The sequence below is a fragment of the Lutjanus erythropterus genome, chromosome 20, assembly GCF_056507025.1.
Source record: "Lutjanus erythropterus isolate fLutEry1 chromosome 20, fLutEry1.hap2, whole genome shotgun sequence".
NCBI classification, from domain to species: Eukaryota; Metazoa; Chordata; class Actinopteri; order Lutjaniformes; family Lutjanidae; genus Lutjanus; species Lutjanus erythropterus.
Genome location: NC_139336.1, coordinates 6,363,761 through 6,388,480, shown reverse-complemented (window position 1 = coordinate 6,388,480; position 24,720 = coordinate 6,363,761). Strand labels below are relative to the sequence as shown.

Sequence of the window (24,720 nt, the reverse complement as noted above, 5' to 3'; positions counted from 1 at the left end):
GAACCCAGCAGAGTGGAGACTATTATATATGGTTTATGAGTGTTTGTCCATATTTTGTCCATTAGTCATTTGTTGCTGCTTTTAATCCTCAGTGTTGACATGTTGGTTAGTGTTGCTTCTTCAAGGGAATCTGGTGACTCAACGTGACAAAAATGGACTTTGAACTTGTGACTGGAATTACTCTAAATCCTTCCCAAGCCCAGACACAAAAATGCCATAAAAAAAGGTGATTGAAGGATGAATTTTCACAAAAACTAATTTAAATTATGATGTGTAGATCAGAGAAGGATGTGCCAAAGTTCAGAGGAGAATTTAAAACAAGATGCACTCTGATTCTCAAGGATCTGTTCCACTGGCACACAGTTTAATCTCTGCAAAAAAACAAAAAACAAAAAAACACTGCTCTTGACTCATCATGGCCGGATGACGTCATCTGAGGGACGAGCAGTGTAGTGTAGTGAAATTAAGGAAGTGGGTTGAGATGGTGGGAGCGCCGTTAAGTCATTTTATTTGGAATGAGTCCGGCTCCATCTGTTCATTATCCCTGTTTAACTACAGCAAGGATTAATCTTCACCTATGTGACCGCTTGATGGGACAAACTAGTGAAATACACACTTGGATTAAGGCAGAGATGTCAGATGTGAAGGTCTCAGGGACAGTCTGCCTGCATATTTTCATTTTAAAAACACTTTATGGTGTACATTTAACCACTACATCATATACACTTTAGGTTCAGCAACGACATGTGCCCAAAAAATGAGGTCAGCTGACTACCTGAATATACTGAATGAACAGGTTTTTCCATCAATGGATTTTTTTCATGGCCATATTCCAAGATGACAATGCCAGGATGCATCGGGCTCAAACTGTGAAAGAGAGTCCAGACCTTAACCTCATTGAGAATCTTTAGGATGTGCTGGAGAAGACTTTACACAGCGGCCCCACTCTCCTATCATCAATACAAGATCTTGGAGAAAAATTGATGCAACTTTGGACAGAAATAAATTTTGTGACATTACATAAGCTTATCGAAATGATGCCATGGCAAAAGTGTGTGTGTGTGCGTGTAGGGGGACCCCGGCCATAAGCTAATGCTATTGTGGGAACTTGGCATGGAAAACTTTTGGAAATCCTGCCCTAGATGTGCTCAAGAATTCACAAATCTAAAAAAACATAATTGACCAGTCTGAAATGCAAAAAAGAAAAAAAAAATCAAATACCTCTTTTTTTAACTGCATTAATACGCTTCCATTCAACTGTACCATGTATCTGTGTGTTTATGTGTGTTTGTGTACATTTTATTCACAGATGTTAGCATGCTAACATGCTCTAGTATGGGGACTATTACCTGCTAAAAACCAGCATGTTAGCATTTAGCTCAAAACACAACTCTGCCTTCCAGAGTCACAAGCAGGGCTGTAGAATATTAGTCTCCATTATTTTGTCACCCTTCAGCAATACTAAGTAGGAAAAAAATAAAATTGATCGAATATTATTTTAATATATAAATTTGACACTGACTTCACTGTGTTCCAGCCAGATGTGTGAAGTCAAGAGATGTTGGAGTAAGTGGGAGGAGACAGAGAGAGATCGAGATGGATAAAAGAGGATAACAGTATTTAAAACTTTAAGCACCCAGATCATCTCAGTCAGCAACATTAGAGACGAGAGTCACTTCCTACCTCATTACTGTGTGTGTGTGTCTTAGCAGTATGTATGTATGTATGATCTGACTGAATTTGTGCAAAAACATTTCCCTTCCTTGTGTGTTTACTTATTTGTCTTGTTGTGTTGCATATGTGTGTGTGTGTGCGCGCGCGCTCAAGGTTTTAAGCACTCTGTGTTGTTGCATCATGTGCAAGATGCCAGCTGTGTTAGTGTATGTTTGAGAGGTAGATGGTGGAGGAGCTGCCAGGATGTCTCTCTGTGCAGGTTTATTGATTTTAGGTTACAAACACATTAAGCTGTGAGCATGTTGACCCACCTCAGAGCCCGCAGCAGGAGTTTGTTCCACAGCTACAAGCCCGGCAGCCAGACTCAAGCTGTCAAAGAGCCGCCTGATTATCTGGAATTCACCAACTCCTGTTTTAAGCCATGGAGCTCCATGCAGGTCAGACACTTTATTTATTCATGTTTCATTCTCATGTTTTGCTTCATTTGTTCCAGTCTAAGTTCCTCTGCTCTTCACTATGCAGGATTTTGCTTTAAAATCTGAGAGTTAAAACCACAGATTTATATGAAATCTTACTTGATTAAAATTTCATTCCTCAGAGCAAAGTGAATGGATAAATCAAAGAGGGCTTTTCACAAAACTCTTGGTTGCAACTTACAATCATTTTCATAGTTCAGTAATGATCCATGAGCCCAAGTTGACATCGTCAAATATCTTCTTTTGCCTGACAAACACTCAGAACCCAAAGATATCCAATTCACTGTGATATGAAACAGAGAGAAGCAGCAAGTTCACATATTTCAGAAGCTGAAACAAGAGAACATTTGACATTTTTCACTTTATATATTATTTAAACGAGTTTCATTAACTCCATCTCCAAATACATCTCTCCAGACAGGCATCTTCACAGATGCCTTAAATACAGCTGTTGCAAAACGCTTCCTAAAGAAACCCAAACTGGAGAGTAATGTCTTTGTTGTAGAGCACTTTGGGCTGCATTTCTTGTATGAAATGTGCTACACATATAAAGTTTATTATTATTAATCATAAAGATGCATCTACAGTATGATAGTTAAATTTCTGAGTTATATTTTTCTCATAATTTTTCCATTTTGTTACATGTATGTCTTTTTTTAATTTTTTCTCAGTTGTGTTCTGCTTAGTTTGATCATTTTTTCTTTCTATAGTCTCACTCATAGACAGAATTCATAGACAATGCTTTCGTTTTATTTGTGAAGGACCTGGGCAGAGACATCTATGATCTATATGCCGAGTATGAAGATGATGAGGAGGAGGATCGACTCCCGGTGTCTCCCTCCCGCTTGCTTCTCTCTCCAACCAAACACTTCATTCTCAACATCAACGTTGGCGGAACGGTATGTGAAGCAACTCATTGATCTAGATTGCAACTCTATATATATAATCTATTTTATTTATTATTATTTCACTCTATCCTCTTCTGTTTCTCTCTTCAGGTGTACCTCTTGCCCTACAGGTTAGCTGCCAGGTATCCAAAGACGAGGATTGGCCGGTTGGCCACATACACAGACCACAGCAGGAAGTTGGACCTGTGTGACGACTACATCGTCCAGAGCAACGAGTTCTTCTTTGACCGGGACCCTAAAATCTTCCACAACATCTTCAACTTCTACAGGTGATACACGTATATACCCATACAAAATAAACAAATAGTGTTACACAAGTGAATACATGAATCAAGACAAATTCTGGACCATGTTCCCCTGTCTCTTCCCTCTCATCAGAACTGGAGTGTTGTGCATTAAAGACGAGCTGTGTCCCCGCAATTTCCTGGAGGAGATAAACTACTGGGGCGTCAGAATTAAGAATAGTCAACGCTGCTGTCGCATCTCCTTCGAGGAGAGGCAGGACGAGCTGAACGAGCAGCTGAAAATACAGAGACAGCTGATTGCAGAGGTTGGTTGGCGGTGTGCATTTGATATATTTGTAAGAGACATAGAGAAACATGTAGACTACCCATAGCTGTGGACACTTGCAGAAGACAGCCGAGTTCTAGATCGTTAAATCACTGTTGACATGTCTAGATTTAGCAGCAAAACCTCTAGTGGTGTTCTGGTGACCGACTGTTTCCCCAGCGGAGAAACTGTGTCCAAATACTGCAGTCCAAACAATTAAATTAAATAGGTGCAATTGCTTTTTAATATATAGTCTTTAATATACCCATTCAGCGAACATTTAGGATTAATTTTAACTTTAATAAACGTGAAATGGGCAAACAAGCAAATGGAAATTTCAAAGCAGAACATGCTGGCTGCAGTGTTGTTGTCACAGAAGCCAGTAATTCAACTTAGCATGTTTCCTTAATCTCAGATGACATACGGTCATTTTATGATTTAGTACAGTAAATATATCACAGTACATTTCTGCTTTAAACTGGAGACACTAATATAGTTTGTCATGTCATAAAATGTGGTACAGTAATCCATGTTCCTCTCAGGTGCCACAAGCATGGCAAAGGTTTTAAGTGTCACTGCACCTTCAGGTCTGAGCCGAACTCCACCCACTGCATTGATTTTGGAAAATGCAAAAAAAAAAGAAAAAAGAGACTGAGGATATAGTGACCAGATTGCTAAAATGAAGGCGAGGGACATTTCCAGTTCAATGACTGATGAAACTGGCTTCTAATTAAGTAACTTTGTAAACCATGAAAACAGAAAAAACATCCTATCAGTCTCTTGAATTATCTGTGCTTAAAAGACAAAGAAGACAGACAAGCAACACTACCAGACTGACACACAACCAGACCCTCTATAACACAGAGACAGGTTAGATAGAGAGGGTGGGCTGGTCACTAAGGCTTCCACCATATACATCACCTGCCAAAATTCAAGTGCAATAGCCAAGTTTCAACTGATAGAGGGCAGTCGCTATATTTATTTATCACACAATATGTAGAATTCAAATACTTTCCACTAAAATGTCGAGATCCGGACCTGAATCCATCAGTTACACTATGAGATACTCATAAAGGAAAGGTAAGTTTGTTATATAGCACCATTCAGACCCAAGGTAATTAAAATAAAACATTAAAAGAACATTAAAATTGCATTTGAGATTTCAAAAAAAAAAAGTCTAAAAGCAGGCCAATAAATGATTAAAATATTACAGAAATTGCATTTAAAAAAGCATAAAAACAAAAGTGAAAACAAACAAATTTAAAAACAGTAGCTACAGATTATCTTAATAAGAAGTTATGTATCTACTTCAGTGGAAAGCTGCAGTAAACAGTCATGTTTTAAGCCCTGGTTTGAATGAGCTCACAGTTTCAGCTGACCTCAGGTATTCAGCAAGTTTGATCCACAGGTGGGGAGCAGAGAAACTAAAGGCTGCTTCACCACGCTTGGTTTTGATCCTGAGAACACTGAACAAACCTGTTCCAGATGATCTGAGGGATCTGGCTGCTTCAGTACGTACAAGCAAATCAGAAATGTATTCAGCCCCGAGACATTTAGTGCTCTATAGGCAAGTAATAGGATAAAATCTATCCTTTGACACACAGGAAAACAGTGCAGTGATTCAAGCACTGGTGTAATATGGTCCACTTTCTTGATGTTGGTAAGGACTCTAGCAGCAGCGTTCTGGACGAGCTGCATCTGTCTGATTGATATTTTACTCTGACCTGTGAAGACACCATTGCAATAGTCCAGCCTGCTGAAAATGAAAGCATGATGTAGATTGTTTTGGAGCTGAATAAGTGGTTTGTGGGTTTAGTTCCTCTTTAAATGTACCTATATTTTGGTTTATAGCCAAATACCTGCAAAACTAATGACAGCACCAGCTGTACTTGTACACTGTACTAATATTAGTGCTAACACATGTTAAACTAAGATGGTGAACACCATACCTGCTACACATCAGAGTATTAGCATGTCATGGTAAACATCTTAGCATGCTGTTGGTAGCATTTAGCTCAAAGCACTGCTATACTAGGGTGCAGCCTCACAGAGCTGTAGTCTTATGGCTGTAGTCTTGTTCTCTAAGAGATATGAGTTAACACACAGTATTAGCCAACACAGTCTAATGAAGACAACCTTACTCACCAACACTTGCTGTCTAGCTACATTAGCTCACATATAGGGCACAGCTAACAATCTTAAATTTTAGTTAAATGTAAACACAAAAAACTTGAGAAAATTCACTGAGAAATACTTCCCTGATTGCTGGTGGCGATTTGGTTGCATCACAGTCTCTATAACCAAGAACAGAAATGTATATAAGCAAGAAAATTATAAGAACAACAGAAATAAGAAGTATGTAAAAGTATGTGAGTTATAATACAAAATATAACAATATAAAAGGCTCCAGCTGTTTAAAAGTTCTGCAAAATAAAAATGCCAAGAAGTCATCACCTACTGGCTTCATTGATTCAGCAGTTTATGTTTTTTTTTTTTATTATTTTTACCTGTGATATTTTGTCAGTAATCTACTGACTGACTCTGGGTCTGTCTGACCTACATTGTAAATCACTGCTCCGCTCTGCCGTCTTGACAGATGGAGAGCAGAGAATAAGCTTTTTCTTGGCACAGATTTAGACAGATGTTTCCATCACAGAGGTCCCACTCTGATGCAGTTTGTTGTGCCAGTTTCTCTGCTGTTGTGTTTTCTTGACATTTAGGTTTCAGTCCTTTAATTCAGTTTTGCTGTAGTCTGTGACCTGCACAGTTTGTTGACTTTTTATACTCTATTACCTTTCTTTTTTTTTTCTTTTTTCCTTTCTTATACCTTTTTTTTTTTTTTTTTACCTTTCTTTTATCTTTAACTCTCATTTCTTAGGTACATACATACTTAGTTTTTACATGTTGTATTATTTTACTTTTCTGTGTTTTGCAAAGTGTTTTATTTCATAAAAGTATTCTAGGAAAAATTTCCACAATTGGGCTGACTGGACTGTGTTTCTGTCTGCTCCAGGTGGAGAAGGAGGAGAACGAGGCGTTATTTCATGGCATGGCCTTTGGGCCGACCCGCAGGAAAATCTGGAACCTGATGGAGAAGCCGTTCTCCTCGGTCACTGCCAAGCTGATGGGGGTCGCCTCCTCATTCTTTGTGCTGGTGTCGCTCGTCGCCATGACACTTAATACTGTGGAGGAGATGCAGTACAAGGTGTGTGCTACGTCTACATGGACGTGCAACTAGGCAACAATGTGCCCTCAAAGTGCGTCCACTAAAAGTACTTGTATTTTCCACTGACAGGCTCAGATTATGGAAAGGATCCCTACAGAGATAGACCGTTTTGTTTAAGAGTAAAATATGTTTTCTTTAACATATTTAACATGTTTTATTGCTCTGTTCAAAGCCACCAGGCTCCATTTAAAGAAACAATGATTTTATCATTGTAAAACATGTTTCATTCAAACTCAGCGGGAACAGAATAAAACTCACCAAAGACATCTTGGTTTGTGTTTCCACTGCTTCAGCAATCACTAAGCCTGGTTTGGCTGAAGTAAATCTCTAATTCACAGAGTTAAATGTGAAAATATTCTGGCTGTACATGCTGTTTCTCCCCACTGATGTTCGACCTCCCTCTTGCTCCTCTCCTGATATTTTCACATCTAACACAGTGAATTAAGAATTTATTTCAACCAAACCAGAGCTGGTGATCGTTGCACCAGTAGAAATATAAACCAAGTTGGCTTTGGTGAGTTTTATTTTTCCTCTGATGAATTTGAATGAAGATGATGATGATAAAATTACTATTTCTGTAAATGGAATCCGGTGGGTTTGGCAAGAGTGTTAAATCTGCTGTTTCTTGGTAAATAAAACATATCGTAGTCTTTAACAAAAAGGTCTATCTCAGTAGCAATCCTTTCAATAATGTTGTCAGACACTTGGAATAACAATCTGAGCCTCTCAGTAGTAAACAAGCACTATTACTACTCATACTCAATTACCCATAAGCATTACATCAAGTTGAACATCAGAGAAGCAGCGGAGAGAAATGTTGTATAGAGCTAGAATATTTTCATTTCTAACTCTGTGAATTAAGGGTTTATTTTGAAAAAAACAGAGTTGGTGATTGTTGGAAGAGTGGAAAACCGAACCAAAATGTTTTTGATGAGTTTTGTGTTGTTTCTGTCCAGTACGAATGAAGATTATGATGATAAAATTACTTTCTGTAAATGCAGTCTGGTGGGTTTTGGTTAGAGCAATAAAACAGCTGTTTCTGGTGAAGCAAAATGTATCTTACACTTTAACAAAAAGGTTCATCTCTGAAGGAATTCTTTCCATAATATTGTCAGACACAATAACAATCTGAGCCCGTCAGTGGAAAAACAAACACTGTGTAGAGAAGTGAAGGTACACATAAGGATTACTGCAGCCTGTTTCACATCTGCTAGCTGCAGCAGTCTCACTCAGTACTGAACCAATGTCAAAAATATTTGTCCCCATTAGTCACAAACCCATGGCAAAAGTGGGTTCCACGAATTTTACCATTTTAAAGGTAGAAACATGCAAAAATACTTAATGGCTCTTTAATGTCACAGTTAAAAAAATAAGTGAACATGAGGTTTTTGTTGTTAAGAAGCACAGAGTTATATAGTTGTCCTCTTCCAGACGCCGTCAGGCCAGCCCAGTGGCAGATTCTACGGGGAGTACGTGGAAACGTTCTGCATCGCTTTCTTCACCCTGGAGTACCTGCTGCGCCTGTTCTCCACTCCAGACCTCAGGTGTTTTGGACGCAGCATGCTGAACACCGTTGACCTGATCGCCATCCTGCCGCACTACCTGCAGATGATCCTGGAGCGCTTCGAGGACGAGGACATGCACCCGCACTCGGGGGACATTGAGACTGTGGCACGTGTAGGAAAGGTAAAAGAAAACCATGGGAAAGATAAGCTTTACTGGTCTCACCTGTGTTTATTGGTTCTTCTTCTGTGTTTTTCCTTGTCGGTAGTTGGGTCAGGTTCTGAGGATCATGCGTCTGATGAGAATCTTCAGGATCCTGAAGCTGGCTCGTCACTCAACAGGCCTCAGAGCCTTCGGCTTCACACTGAGACAGTGCTACCAGCAGGTCTGATTCTACACCCTGTGTCAAATAAAACAATTATTGGAGTTAAAGATAGGACAACTTTTTACTTGTAATCTTTCACATTTGGGTTCATCCCAAATTAATGAGAAATTTGTAGGAGCAGTAAAGAATCTTTTTTTGGAATGGTCTACATGGACTAATGAATTTCACAGTTATGAGCAGAAACCTAAAGTAAACGTGGATAAAATGCTAAATAAAGTGTGTTTGTGTGCGCAGGTGGGCTGCTTGCTGCTCTTCATCGGTATGGGCATCTTCATGTTTTCAGCCATGGTGTACACCGTGGAGCACGATGTTTACAACACCAACTTCACCTCCATGCCGCACGCGTGGTGGTGGGCCGCTGTAAGTCAGCAAACACAAACACATAAACTTTCTAACAAACTGTCAGTCGACCTGCTTTCTATCTGTTTTCCACCTGACAATCTCTTTGATGCCTCTGCACCCCTCACTTTCTGCCAGTGTTTATGAGTAGATTTAATTTTGACAACAAGCAAGCCAAAAAATCTGGGCACAGAAATGTGTATCATCCCCCAGCCAGTGAGTTTTTCTAAAACACAGCAGCCAGTAGCTGCGACGTGAGCAGCCTCAGTCACATACTTGCCTGCATACTTTGTGTTTTCCTGGAGGATTAAAAAGATAATCCACTAGGAGCCAGATCATCCCTGACTAACACCAATATCTCCTTGAGAATTTTTTTGTGCAGTCATAAAAATAACTCACAACACCTGTGGAGGTCACTCTACTGTTAATGTTGAAATCACAGCAGAAATATAGTTTAAATTACAGTAATTGCGAGTAAGTTACATTAGTGTCTCCTCCAAACTTTCCTCAGTTGTTGTTGCACTGTGTTGTGCTCAGAGTCTGCATTCATTTCTGTGCAGCTATCACCCTCAGAGAAAGTTTTTTTTTAGCATCACCCTGAGCTACTACTCTGAGAACTGACAAAAATAGACTGATAAAATATACAGTATGTGCAAAAACAGACCAGGCAGAAAAAGGAGACAAAGCAAATGCTGCATATAGTAATAATAGTAATAACATAACAGTAATGCTAATGGTAGCAGTTAGACTAATAATAGTAATCTGGTTTTATAATTCCCATGTGTAAGTGTATGTGTATGAAATGAAGAAACACACGTACATGACACATACACACACATGAAAAAACACATACATGATTAAATAGATAAAAGAAAAGTGATAGTTTAAAAAGGGAACAAAGAAAGGACAAGGAAAAGAGAGAAAGAGTAAAAGGGTGGCGGTTGGTTTGCTGTTAAAGATACCATTGATGAAGGTAACCCTGGACACTAACTGCCGCAGCAAAACAGGGAAAAGGCACATGACCGGGTGGTTCTATAATGTTATACCCTGAGACCCTTTCAGAACAGTTCCCAGTCCCACAGCAGAGTGTTTGTTGTGTAGGGATGGTGTGTGTTCCCTCGCCAGCTGCTGAGCCAGTGGTGCAGCGGCTGCAGTGTCATCCTCCTCCACAGTATGTAAGAGTGAGGGGACAGGATGGTTAATGAATAAATAAATGTAGGGGAGGAGAGGGACAGTATAATTAAATGCACAAAAAAGTAGATGGGTGAGAGATCAAATAAGGAGATGGAGGAGGAAATGAATGAATTCACGTTTTAAATGGAATAATAATATTAGTTAAAGCAACTTATGTGTTTTATGTATGTGAAAACCTTATTAATGCATGTTATGAGGGGTGGGTGGGAGTGCCAACCTTGGTGACAAATACACTGTGTTTCCTGCGACTGCTTCTCAATAAAAGCCCTGTGTGTCTCTTAGACAGCTGTAGGAGAGTGATCCATGCATGCAGATCTCTCCTGCGTAAGTAGGCAGTTATAATCCAGTGCGGGAATGGTGGACTCCACCACTAATGATAAAAAATACTACATGGAGAGTTTCTTAAAAAATTTAAATACACAGAAAGATAATTGCTGGAAAGATTCCAGCCATGAATAATATAAAAAAAAATGTTTTATTTTATTTTCAAGCCTGTTGTTTTCCAAAAAAAAGTACAAATTTTAGTTAAAAGCTCCATGTTTGAGTGAAGCTAACATCAATTAGGAGGTCTACATTTGAAAGACAAGTGATCATGTCCTCAACATCTACATTTTGGTGTTCAGTCTGTGTATTTGTTATTCTCCGTCTTCCTTCAGGTGAGTATTTCCACTGTTGGCTACGGCGATATGTTCCCCGAGACCAACCTGGGCCGCATCTTCGCCTTCGCCTGCATCTCCTTCGGCGTCATCCTCAACGGCATGCCCATCTCCATCCTCTACAACAAGTTCTCAGACTACTACAGCAAGCTCAAGTCCCACGAATACACCGCCGTCACCAAGGCTCGCGGGAAGGTGCACTTTGCCAGAAGGGCGGCCAAGAGGCTGGCCGAGTTCCGAGAGGACGTTGTTCAGCCGAGGACGTCCCGCCTGCAGTGAGACAGGTTGTTGATATGCATGTCTATGGTAAGATTCATCTGGAGTGTGATCAGGACAGCACAGACTGTTGATTTATGGAATGACGGAACTGATAATGAAACTGTGATGTTCTGTACAGACCAGTAAACCACTAAGACCCTGAGACAGACATAGACTGCAGAGCTCTTGTTGGTTGGGACCTCAGTCAACAGTTTTGAGGTCAAAATCCACTCCATGTCCAAGGTCAGGACTGTGTTTTTCCTGAAAGGCCATTTAATTATGTGTCCTTAGATCCATCCATCCTCTACTCCTGTTTATTCCTGTTAAGCCTATCCCAGCATGCACTGGGACAAAGGTAGAGAAACAGCCAGCCATGCACCCATGCATATAAAATGCTCTATACCAATCCTTCTACTCTGCTAAAGCTGTGCATCCCACCATCAGCACCACCCTCCTCTCTTCCTCCATCCATCCATTAGTCTGTAAAGCTCACATGTAATCCAGGATTCAGGAGCCAACGACAACAGGAATAAATCATACGTTGAAGACTTGACATCTGGACGATGCGTATTAGACCTGTATATCTGCCTCATGCGTCACTCTCTCTAATAATAAACCTATGTCTCTTTATCTTACAGCTGTGCAGCTCTCTGAGTTTGTGTGTGTGTGTGTAAACAGTCACAGTCGTCACTCCTGAACACCACAGGACATGTTAAACTGCGTTTTTTGAAATAAATCTGATAGTACATAGATAAATTTAAAAATAGAAAAAATAATTTAAACTTCAACTTTGATGCAGCTACCTCTGTCTGTAGTTAGCATTCAATGGTCTCACTTGGTGTCCCGTCCACAACACTAATTAGTTACAAGACAGCCAATCACAGCAAAGGCTGCTGTGGCTCAGAAGAACAGTGATCAGAAGAAGAGAAGTTCTGTGTTTGAGTTTGTGTATCAAATGTTCCAAATATGTAGCCATCAACATCTACTTTTTAGCAGTTCGCTCAGCTGTAAAATACAGTATATTGTTACTTTTTGCAGGGTTGTTCCAATGATGATATGAGTTTTAGAAATACCTTTGATGCAGCCTAGAATGCTGGATTGGGTATCAAGAGAATACGGTCTATGCACTGATCTAACATCACGTAGTTTATTAGCCTCAAAATGGGACCCTGCTACTTCCCACCAGTGTCCCATATATCAAATTTAGTAAATACATTTATCACACTGGTATCATATTGGTGCTCAGTATTGGCTGATATGCAAAGTTCAAGTATCTGAATTGGAGGGGGTGGGGAAGGAAAAAATGGTATCTGACCTTCTCTACCCTCTGTTAAAAGCTTTTTAAGATCATAAAAACACCACCATATTGAAGCTTTAATTATTCACCACCTGTTTAAAGTGTCAGACAATTAAGTTCTCATAATAATCTTTATTTTGCAAACATTTTCTTTTTAGTTGATACAATTACCAATCACAAGGTACAAAATCTTACAAAGAAATCTGAAACAGGATGGCACAAACAATCAGGACTACTGGACAGAACCTGACCTGTTTTCACTGACTGTTCACCTGACTGACTGTTTGTATTAAAGGACCAGCTCACTCAAATGGGCATAAAAAAAAACTTTAGGCTCTATGTAGCCATGCAGATCGTTTTGGGATCCCCGTCTCTGTTTTGTACTGAGCAACAGACATCGGATATCGAGTTTTAAAACTGTATTTTTCAGTGGAGCACGCACCAAAATGAAATTCTACTCACCTCAAACAGAAATATCAAACACTCGATGTCTTGGCTCCATCCACTCCACCAAGTTGACTGATCGATGGAAATGCAGTGTAACCAGCTGACAGTTCAGTCTGATATCAGGCTAACTCGATATCTCATAATCTGACCAGATAAAACCAAAACTATCTGCATGAATAAAAACCACATGCGGACGGCAAACGGACCCTGTACAGCTCCACTGTCTGCACACCATAAATTCTCAGTTTCTCTCCAATTTTCAGCTGCAGTTGGTACTGTGCTGATGCAATTAGTCCAGCAGAATTACATGAGAATTTATGTTGTGTTCCTGTTTTGTATAACTGGAATATTGATGCCTGCCTCCAAACACTTTTATTTCATTATTGACACATAAAAAATCTCAATGTTTACACACAAACTTGTCCACCATGTCCACTTTTCCATCAGGGACTGAAACAACAACAATGTTCCAGCTGGTATCCATTTCTTGAAAACATTCCTGTTTGCAGGAGAAACAATCCTGCAGTCTTGTAGGTGTTTTCTGGACTGCTGCGCGGCGAGTGATGCCTGTAACATCACCAGTTTGTCTGAAATAAAAGGTCTCTACTTGTTCAGGTTCTCCAGCAGGATTTCAGCTCCTTTGTTGCTGTTGCTGCTGCTGAGCTCTGATTTGATGGACTCCAGCGCTGCCTTCACCTCCGCAGCCACTGACTTGTCACAGCTGTTCAGGAGGCTGCACAAAAAACACAAAGAACAAAGACTTGTGAGCACATATCCAAGTGTTTGTTTCCAACTGTGTAAAATGTTTAGAAACACATAAACTGCAACTGAAGTGATGTCATGGCTTTAAGAGTTGACTTTGTTGTTAACCATTTCTACTTAAAGGCTCAGATCACCCATGTTTTTGGCTCCATCTTGCTAGTTAAAGTTTTTGCAAACAGCATGAGACAATAAAGGCTAGTGGCTGATGACAATTTAGCTTTTCAACAGCTTTTTAAAAAAAAAAAATGTATCTCATATGCAGATATCCTTTTATTCTCACAGGTGTGTCAGACTATTCACAATGACCTGCACTAGGGCTGCACAATTAATTGAAATTTTATCTAAATCGTAATGTGGCTTTCTGCAATTTTCAAATCACAGGAGGTGCGATATTTGTTAAAGGCAAAATGTGTGTTAAACACCTTTTAAGTGAATGAATGTCTTGAGGCAGAGATATCCTGTCCTACTAATCAGACTCTACAGACTTAAGAAGAATAAAGATATAAAAGATGATATCATTTCAAGATTGATGTCGTTCTTAGTTGTAGTGGTATCCATCCATGCAGATAGTTTTGCTTTTCTCTCTCTCAGATTTCTGCCTCCACCCACACAGTGGAGTTCAGAGCTCACAGTTTTGAATAATTACATTTAAAAACATTACAGACCAGAGTGCAGGTTATCTGGATGTGAAAACTTTTCTCAGAGAAATCGCCCCCATGAACACAGCTGACTGATACTTGAACAGTGTTTGTGGAAGAACTTTCTTTCTCTTAAAGTTTTTAATTTTAAATTTTAAACCATGAGCACCATGACACCATTCAGCTCCACTGTGTTGGGTTGGTAGAAATCTCAGAGACGGATACAAAACTTGGACAAATAAAGATACTACTAGAGGGAAGACTTTGGGATTTGTGTGAACTAACCTTTTAACTAACAGTGCTGTCTTATGAGTGTGTGTGTGCAGACATACCTGCAGAGCACCATGGCTCCTCTGTTGACTTTGACCCAGCTCTTCAGTTTGTCCGTCCCCACTGTGTCCACCAGGATCCTACCGAACCGCTCTGACAGGGTGAGAGAGGCACACATCAACAGGGAGAAGGAGGGAGAGAGAAAGATCTGAAGTTCTGTTTCTGTCGTCTTAAAAACGTCACAGATTTCAACACAATTTGATGGGAATTAAGCCCATGGGCCAACAGTTTTGGGGGCAGTTGGCGCCCTCTTGTGGCCACAAATCATTTGACGCTTTCGCATGATTCCTCAACTGAAGCAAAGACCTTTCTGGTTCTCTGTTTTTTTTTTTTCATCAGACTTCTCATTTTTTATTATTCTATTTTCTGCTCCAGGTGATGAAAGCTGACATGTTCCTGTTTGTTCTGTATGACCCAAAAATATAAAAAAGGTCCTTTAACACACAGACATACTGCCCAAACAACAAAGTCCTCTGTGTGTGTGTGTGTGTGTGTGTGTGTGTGTGTTTACCTTCTTTGCCGGCCTCTGCCAGCGTCATGTCCTGCTCTATGAGCCACTTCAGCACCAGGTGTCCTGCTGGATGTTCGGCCATGTGAAGCTGCAGCACAAACACAAACAGAGTTCAGAGTGAAGAACAGCAGACGAGACGACCAAGTTTGTGTTGGTCTGTGAGCTTCATGCAGTGATCATCCATCCAACCAATAATAAAAAGAATAAATTGATTCTTAAACATGAACAAATAAATCCAAGCAGAAGTTACAGTTACAAACAACAAACAACTGTTTGTTGAAGTTAAATGGCTGCAAACGCAAGTCTTTGCTAGAAAAGCGATGAAAATTTGCATGTCCACCCAGGAGACATTTGACCTGGGAATGAATGCCGATTGTACCCTTTTCCAAATGAAAACAAAAGCCAGATGTTAGTGTTTTTTTTGTCCAGTGGATGAGGGGCTTTACACACACACACACACACACACACACACACACTCAATCACTCTACCTGTCCACTGATCCCTCCTGGCACTAACTCCTGATTGGCCAGCTGAGCCACGGCCGTCATGGCGGGCCGCAGGTCCCCGCAGGCCGACGCCAGGATGTCACTGACGGTGACGCTGGTCGCCTTGTCCATCACCATGGTATCAGCGTTGTCACGGAGATACTCCAGCAGCAGGGGGGAAACGACCTCAAGCAGCTCGCGCCTCCGGATCGTCATGTCCTTTTTACTGATCAGAGAAAGACAAATGATGTCACTGAAGTTCACTGCGGCTGGTTTCTCGTCACAGACACACTCTCACAGATGTTACCTGTGTGTGTTTCCGTCTCCTTGCTCCAGCACCTTGATGATCTCTGGCAGCAGATGAGCGGGGTCTCTGGGGCTCAGCAGGTACAACAAAACCTTCTTACCGTATTTATTACTGATGACCTCCTCCAGAGACGCCAGGATCTCCTGAACAGGTGGAAACAGGTGAGCAGAGTATTAGACTTCTTACAAATTTTCAAACTGCTTCTTTAAATTATTTTCCACATCACACTCATGTTTGATTTTTAGAAAAAGTGCAGTCACTTTTTAAAGAATCAGGATGTTTCACTAACATTTCAAACCACATAACAAGAGCCAGACAGATATATACTGGTCGGCTGATATCATTAGCCTGATATTTTTTAGGTATTTTATAATTTTTCTGAATTGAAGTAGCTCTATTTGTTTTTTAAGTTATATTATTTATAAGTAGTTAAATTACCCATGTAACTTCACTGTTTCAGTGACATAATGTCACCAGATTTTCCATATATATATATATATATATATATATATATATATATAAATAAATAAATAAATTAAGAAAGAAATCAAGAAAGAAAGACAAAAAGAAAGAAAGAAAATCAGTCGAAATATCTACTGGATTTTTTTTTACTCCATAACATTGTAACATTGTAACATTGCACCAAAAATCCAGTATCAGTTTGTCTCTACATGTGACATGAGACTTACTGAGAGGACGGCCTGTTTGACCAGCTTGGTGTCGTCCACACAGTCGAATATGGCCAGAAGAACCAGGTGACCAAACTCCCCCTGTGGACACAACATTGATTCTCACATGAACAACAAAAGCTTTGAGAGACCTGAAGGTCTGAAAACCACAAATTCAGATCAACTAATGAAGTCTGCATTTAAATGTATTTTTTCCACGTAAAAAAAAATTGTGAGCACTATATTTATACATCGAGTATTTTCACCACTTGCTGTAAAACCTACTTTTTCCACCAGGAAACTGATATATACTCCAAAAATCAAGGTAACAAAACTCCTTTAACAAAAACACTAATTTTACATCACAGAACACAGGAATTGCTGGTCTGTCGCTGCCTCAATTTGTTGGTTTGTTTGTGTTATTTTCGGTGTTTTAAAATGGTTAGGTTTTTTTTAGATTGACAGAGGTCAATCAATAACACAAAATTTAAAAAAAAATAGATGAACAAATAATTACTTCTTTTCACAATGGGGTCTGGTTGGTTTGGAGAATTGTCTTAAACTGTGTAACAGCAGTTTTCCGTTGGAAAAGGCTGTGATGACAAGGTACGATGGTCCACAATTAAACTAGTACTGATTTTTTTTAAATGTTTTGCTGCTGATCCTGTGCACAACAGTTCACTGCTTAGCTTCCTACAAAAGTACTGCAGACCACCATTTACTGTAGGAAACACAGTGACTATGGATAAGTATCATATACAACACCACTTCAAAAAAGCCAAACTATGCCTTTAATCTAGCTTAAGTCTGTGTGTTGTGTCTTTCTTTTACTCTTTCCTTCAATAAACTCCCCCTAAATAAAATTCCAGGTAAAAACCTTGCTGGCAAACCCTCATCATTCAGAGTTGGATCTTGTCTAAAGTCAATGTGCTAATAAAGTACTGACAGCTTGTCTCTGCGACTGAATGAATGGAGCAGCACTGAGAACTCACCGTGGCAAACTTCACCATGTACGTCTTCATAGTTTTGATAATGACTTTTCTGTCCTGCAACAAGAAAATAAAAAGTCTCAAAATAAAGACACTGTGCACCAGACATTTACTTTACCAACACCCTTATTTCCTGCTATTGAATGGCTAAATTTCTGGATGTAAAACAGAGACGTATATATGAAGTGTTGAAAGTGCTGATATAAGGATAACCAGGAGAGGAACAGAGGAAGAGGAGCCTAAAATCTCATCACCAACACTCCATGTGAAATGTTAAGTGATACTAATTCTGTTTACAGCCAATAGCCTCCTTTGATAGGTTATATGAGGCACTATCCACACCTCATACCTGCACATATTAACAGGTGTACCAGCTAATCAATCATTGTGGTCTGCACGGCATGTACAATACATTCAATTGTTTCTTAGTGTGTAAAAAAACTATTTTGCTGTGAAGAGCAGGCAGAAAAGAAATACTTTTACTACTTTTACTTTCTCAAACTCATTAATGATTTTCTTCATCATCCATCAGAAAATGTAAAAGTCTTTTGGACTATATATTACTGTTCACTGTCATTTGTGTACTCCTGTACTCCTGTTTGAACCTGGCTGCAAACAAAATTTCCTTCAGGACAATGATAAAGTTTTATATTCATCAAACAAAATAAAACAGAAGCGTGATATCTGCTCTCTCTCTGTGTGTGTGTGTGTGTGTGTGTGTGTGTACACACCTTGGCCGTCCCGTGCCACAGACAGTGCATCGCCACTCGTGCTCCGTCGTGTGTGTGAGCCATGTAGACGACCGACTCTCTGATGGACTCGATCATCTCCTGCTCACATCAGAACAAACACAAACCAAAGAGGAGAAAAAAAGTTAGTCAGCACTTAAGAAACATGTTAATTTGTTTTGTTTTTTTTTTGCTGTTATTAAGCTGTGAGATTTATAAGGTCATTTAAATTGTGAGTCACCTCACACACTGTACCTTTGTTAAGAGTATTACTCTAGAAAAGTACTGCAATACAGAAATAATTAAACATTATGTGAGGTGTAAAAGAGCTGCTCACCGTCCTCGGTTTATCGGGGGCAAATAGGAAGAAGTCCAGAAAGACTTTGTGGACCAGAGAGTGTTTGATCACTTGTTCTCTGAAACACAACAACAAAAACAACAGGGGTTAAAATTCTAGAGACACTGAAAATATACAGTTAGTGACCGAATAAGTGACATATGAATTCAAATGACATTAGATAAGGAAAGAAAGTATAAAAGTAAATCAAAATGCTAACACACATATTCATACTCGTTTCCAAAGTTTTTTTTTTTTAATTTCTATTAATTAATCAAAGACATCAATGAGCAACTTTGCGGCTGAAGCAACCATGAATTCATGAAACTCATCTGAATGGCTTCAAGTGCCTTCCACACTATTGAAGCTTCCCAGCAGCTTTCAAATGTTTTCTGAATTTGCTCTGATCTTAAGGCAAATGTTATGTTTTCCATCACTATCATGAAACAAATTACTAAGCCTCATTTGTTTCTCTTCCGTTCCTTATTAGCACTATTTTATTTGAGATTACAGTGATGTTGCTTTGTGATCGATGGTGAGGAAAAACACTGATAACCACTGATGTAGTTTTTCCACATCAGAGAAGCTTACTTTTAACAAGCTACTACTCACTCTTCATGTCACTCCAGTTTTCGTGTGTGTGTGTGTGTAAATTGTTCTTTTAGTTTTCTCATCTTACTTCTGAGCCATGGGTGTGAGAATCTGCTTCATCTCGTCGATGATGTTGTTCAGCTTGTCCGGGTTCCCCTCCACGACTTTCTCGATGGTGTTACACACCGTCGACTGGACACACACAGGCAGACGTGTTCACATTAGTCAGTCAGCTGCAAATATTTCGCCACGCACCATCATCATGGTCAAATATTATTGTGTATAAGAGTATCTCGAAGCAGCCTGACACTGTTGCATCCAGGTGTAAGTGTGTGTGTGTGTGTGTGTGTGTGTGTGTGTGTGTACCTTGCAGAGAGTGAAGGTGTTCCCGTACAGCTCTTCAGTGAGCATGAGCCTCTGTGCGAGCACGGCTTTGTCGTTGTAGGCGTACTCGATGATGGAAGAGGCGGCAGCGTGGCGAAGCATCGGCCGCACGTGACCTTTAAATGTTTGCATCACAGCCGCTATCAGCTCCTTGTTCCTGTGGAGGAAAAACACACACACACACACACAACTCAACTCACATACACATTTTATAGACTAAATGATGAACTGTGAAACGTATCATCAGATTAATGGATAAAAATAATCATTGGTTGCAGCCCTGTTTTAAATGTCTGCTGAAAGAGAGAAGAAGAAACCAATCTGAGCTGACTCACCCGTACATCAGCAGTTTTTTCACCACGTGTCTGCCATACTGCGACTTACACAAACTGATGATGTCATCTGCGGGAGACAACAAATCACTGACAGTTAATGTTTGTTTATTAGCTGCAGAACTACAGGTCAGCTTCCAACATCTTCTCCTCCGGAAGGATTAACTGCAGACGCATTTCCTGTACAACTGAAGATGCTAAAATCATGCCACAATGTCTCGATGCCTTATACATTCGGACAGTTAAATAAAACTACTTCTTCTAATGAACATTTTGAGAGTCACAGACAGACAGACAGATGCTGGAACAGACAGTCAAGAGGCTGCAGATGAAGGGGCCAAACATGTCTGCTCACCTTTGAGCTCCGCAAACACTTCCTGTCTCTGCTCGTGGCTGCCGAACTGGATGAAACACTGCAGCACTCGAACGGAGTCGTGAGCGAACGCCATCTGGAGGCAGGAGAGCAGTCAGAAACAACATTCCACGAAATTTCACAACATAAAGCCAAAATACATATTATTAATATGGGTAAACACACAGAAAGTAAGACACAAGATATAATAAAGCAGAATTATCCTTTAAAGATAAGCTGTGTCGGTTAAACTAGTAAAAATAAACCCTGTCATTCGCAGATTTTTAAGAGAAAATTTTAACTGAATTAAATTACAGAAAATCTGAAGGCGGCAGGCAGAGACTCACCTGTTTGACTTTCCCGCGGATCAGATCATGAAGATCCTTCATCAGTTTCTTCTTCAAGTCCTGGTCGCAATTCTTCCTGTTGACACAAACACACCACCATGATCTGTCAGTGAGCGGACAGCAGCACTCACCTCACAAAGTCGTCATCCAAGAACGTCAGCTTGTTTGATTTTAAATTCAGTGTGAACCTTGTTCAACTTTTTTAAACCACAGATCTCTACACCACACTCCTTCTGTCCACACAGTGGCCTCACTGAAATTACCAGGTCCAACTTCAAATTTGGTTACAATAAAACATAAAATGGATATTTTTACAAATATAGTGTATGTTAGTCAGGCTGCTCTTAGAAAAATGTGCCTCTTTTCTAACTTTCTGTACGAAACAGGATTTTCTTTCCAGGAGAGGGTGATGAAAAACAGGAGTAAAGGAGGTCAGAGTCAGGGGTTCGGCTCTTACTCTGAGTGAGTGTGTGTGTGTGTGTGTGTGTGTGTGTGTGTGTGTGTGTGTGTGTGTGTGTGTGTGTGTGTGTGTGTGTGTGTGTGTTTACCTCCTGAGGTCTCCCCACACTCGTTTCGCCTGACAGATGATCTCAAACATGTCCTTCCTCTCTGCCAGCTGCCTGTTCTTCTTCAGGTCCTTCTTCCTCTGCTGCCGATTCTTCTTCAGCTCCTCCTTCGTCAGCTCCTTGTTCTTCGGCTTAAACTCACCTTTCTTCATCTTCTTAGCTTCTGGACCTGACAACACAAACACACAGTTATTTTTTGCCTTGATTATTCTATGAGAGTATGTACAGTAGCCAGAATGGACAAAGGTAAAGACGGACTCCATGATTTGGTGTTACAGCTAGATTTAATATTCTATGCATTTTCATCATTTTTTCAAGTTTGGATAATGTGCAGAATGCTGTGGGGACGATGTGTTTTTGTAGATTCTGCTGTAAAAACATCAGCATGAATGTAATCTGGAGTTTTGCAGAATCCATTATTAATAGTCTGTCTTCCAGCACGGTTGGCATAATGCTACAGACATGTGTTACCATGTGCAAGGTGTGTTATTCCACTGTGGTGTGTCTGGGTGTGTGTGATGCTGAAGGTTGTATGGTGTGTATACAGTGCATCTTTGTAAACTAGAAAAACTAAAATCAGATGTGCACATTGTTAATATCACTTTTATTTGATTGTGTTTTAAAATGTATACAATAATTCAAGCTATATTTGTATTACATGTACACACTGGACATTAAATATATTATATACTGTATGCAGGCAGATGTTTTCTCACCCTCTCCCTCCTCTTCTCCCTTTTTTGCTTTAAAAGGCGGCAGTTTCCTCTTCTGAGGCCCCTTGCCGGCTTTGGAGAAACCAAATTTGTGCTGCTTTTTGCCGCCATCTCCACTGTTCCCCGGTCTGCTCTTCTTGTCTGTGTTTTTGTTGTATGGTTTGAAGGGCTTTTTACCGCCTGGTTTTCCACCTGGTTTTCCGCCAAGTTTGGTCCCTATAGAATCTGGACAGAGAGAGAAATGCCTGTGACAAACCTGGTTGAAAGTGAAGGTGTATAACAGCAGTTAGTGTAAACTACAGCTCACCTTTTCCTTTCTGTGTGAACTTCTTTTCACCTTTAGGAGAAAAGGGTTTTTTGGCTTTAGCTTCCATCCTAACGTGCAGCCCAGAGCGGGATGGAGACAAAGACAACAACAAAAAGACAGAAAAACAAGTAATCAGAAATCTGGACTCCAAAAATGTTTACATGCCCAAGTTGCACATATTTACAGACCTATTTTGTGACTGGTAGTTGAGCAGTTATTCTATAGAGGTGTCACAATTTCACTTCTAAATCAAAAGTCCGCTGAAATAAGCTTTCAATATTAAAATCAAAGACAGGATTAGCAATTTTCCCACTACTTTCTGCAAGCAACCAGGTGGTTAGCATTAATAACAACTATATAAACAGCCAGTATTCTTGATGATGGTCTCATTTGCTCATATCGGTCAACATAGAGGCATCAGTATTAAACTGAGATGTTTCATAACCAGTTAAAAACTCCTTGTTGTAAATTTAACTATCCCTTCTACCGTGCACTTTTCTGTGATTGCAGCAACATGCTGGCATTCACTTCCTACAGCAAACACTGTAGTCTATGCCATATACTAAGATTCAGGTTACATACAAGGCCACCTTTCCTAAAGGGGGTCTGATTGATTTAAGTAGACACATTTCAAATTTAAGTATTAAGATCTTTAACTGATGCAGGTATCTTAAACTTAAATATCTGGACAAAGCTTACAGGAATCTTTCATTTCATTTTTGACTGCATTTTGGTATGATCCTTTCCATGTCATCAGATCTCTACAGACAGCTAAGTTATTGCTCTCACCAAACTCACAAGATTTAATTTACAAAACCAGTACTTTTATCATCACAAAACATACTTCATTCAAAATCAACAGAAACAAACATCTCGGTTCTTCTCTCCACTGTTCCAGCAAACACCAGCCCTGGTTTGGTAGAAATGAACCCTTTAATCGCCTCGTTAGTTGTGAAAGTGTCAGGAGAGGAACAAGAGGGAAGTTGGACATCAGAGAAGCAGTGGCAGACAGAATATTTTGACATCTACCTCAGCAAATACAGGATTTATTTCCACCACGTCAGAGCTGGTGGTTGTTGGAGTGGAGAGACAAGTCAAGACACTTTTGGTGAGTTTTATTTCATATCTTTCCAGTTTGAATGAAGTGTGTTGTGGAGATAAAAATCACGGTTTCTCTAAATGGAATCTGTTGGGAATCTTGGTGAGAACAATAAACTAACTCTTTCTTGTTAAACAAAAATAATCTTAATTTTTAATTCAAAAAGGGTCTATCTCTGTAGGAATCATTTCTATAATGTTGACAGACACTTAGAATAACAAGTCAGTGTCAGTGGCAAAAAAAAAGAAAAAAAAAAAAAACACTTTAAGACTGTGGCCAGGGTCTCCTTCAATACTGAACCAATTTCAAAGGTGTTTGTCCCAACAAGACACTTAAACACAAAAACATGGGAACATATAAAGATGTATTGGGTTGGGTTTCAGAAATCTGATCAAATACATATTCTGAATAAGAATCCATTAAAAAAACACGTTTTAATACATCTAAGATATAGAAAGGTGGAGATTCTACACAGTCAACATCACAAAACGTCAAACAGCAGTGGTTGTTACATGTAATCACGAACTTGCACCAAACTATTGTATTTTACTTTTGCTTCCACAGTAACGGGATTTTTTTTAACTATTTAGAGGAGTAATTGTGTTGTTTTAATCCATTACATTAATCTGTCAGCTGCTTTTAAGTGTTACATTACAGAGCGAGGTTCTTCATGCCAATAATATTAAAAGCTTACAATAAGAGGTACTGTTAAAGAATCGTGCCACAAACAACAAATAAAAGCGACAATAAATGCCTCCGTCTACTAGCTAACCTTGTTCAAGGTAAAAAACAGTTAGCACCATAAGAGCACATTTGCTCTTAAAAAACAAGTTAAAACTTAATTTTGCATTTTAATTCTTAAATTAGATTATTTTTAGACTGTGTTGTTGCTACTTTTTTACGTTATTTGTATAAAGGGTTAGTATACTTTTTCAGAAGCTAGTTAGCTCATAGCATAATAAAACGGATGTCAACAAATATTATTATACTATCGATAACATCACGGCCTCTAATGTTTATATGTACTGTTAACGCGAACAATAACAAGATACAAAACATTTTAACTGGTGTTACTTACATTTCAGACACACACTCACACGCTGTCCCTACAGTCCCATGCGTTTTCTAGCCAACACAGTTTACGGCACAAAACGTCCAATCAAACCGAACTGCCACTGCCGTAAAACGTATGTTGTTGCGACAAGTCGTTATCGCCGAAAAGTAGTAGGAAATCAACTTTTACTGTTTATACATCGCATTTAAAATGTTTGTTCGGCTTGGTAGTCTTACAGTATATCGACAACAACCAAACGTTAGTTTTTGTGTCCAAATGATTAGTCTTTGGAGTTGAACAGACGAAT

The 24,720-nt window shown here is 39.6% G+C and overlaps 2 protein-coding genes across 2 annotated transcripts; one reads left to right on the top strand and one right to left on the bottom strand.

Annotated features, from left to right (window-relative positions):
• The first annotated feature begins 1,665 nt into the window (after positions 1–1,665).
• Positions 1,666–11,803, top strand: kcnv2a (potassium channel, subfamily V, member 2a). Its single transcript, XM_084745896.1, has 9 exons — positions 1,666–2,111; positions 2,912–3,049; positions 3,149–3,327; positions 3,437–3,608; positions 6,621–6,812; positions 8,265–8,519; positions 8,605–8,721; positions 8,956–9,081; positions 10,911–11,803. Exons 1-9 carry the CDS (start codon positions 1,974–1,976, stop codon positions 11,187–11,189), a joined length of 1,596 nt encoding a protein of 531 aa, XP_084602022.1. The 5' UTR covers positions 1,666–1,973; the 3' UTR covers positions 11,190–11,803.
• Positions 11,804–13,265: 1,462 nt separating this feature from the next.
• On the bottom strand, positions 13,266–24,526 carry pum3 (pumilio RNA-binding family member 3). The gene is made up of 18 exons (XM_084746356.1): positions 24,438–24,526; positions 22,261–22,328; positions 21,957–22,178; positions 21,223–21,409; positions 20,675–20,750; positions 20,331–20,424; positions 19,979–20,045; positions 19,626–19,800; positions 19,348–19,451; positions 18,669–18,747; positions 18,335–18,433; positions 17,607–17,660; positions 16,636–16,716; positions 15,947–16,089; positions 15,643–15,865; positions 15,154–15,241; positions 14,645–14,735; positions 13,266–13,645 (listed from the first exon to the last, which is right to left on the bottom strand). Coding segments are annotated over exons 1-18 (1,983 nt in total). The 5' UTR covers positions 24,440–24,526; the 3' UTR covers positions 13,266–13,515.
• Between the last annotated feature and the right edge of the window lie 194 nt (positions 24,527–24,720).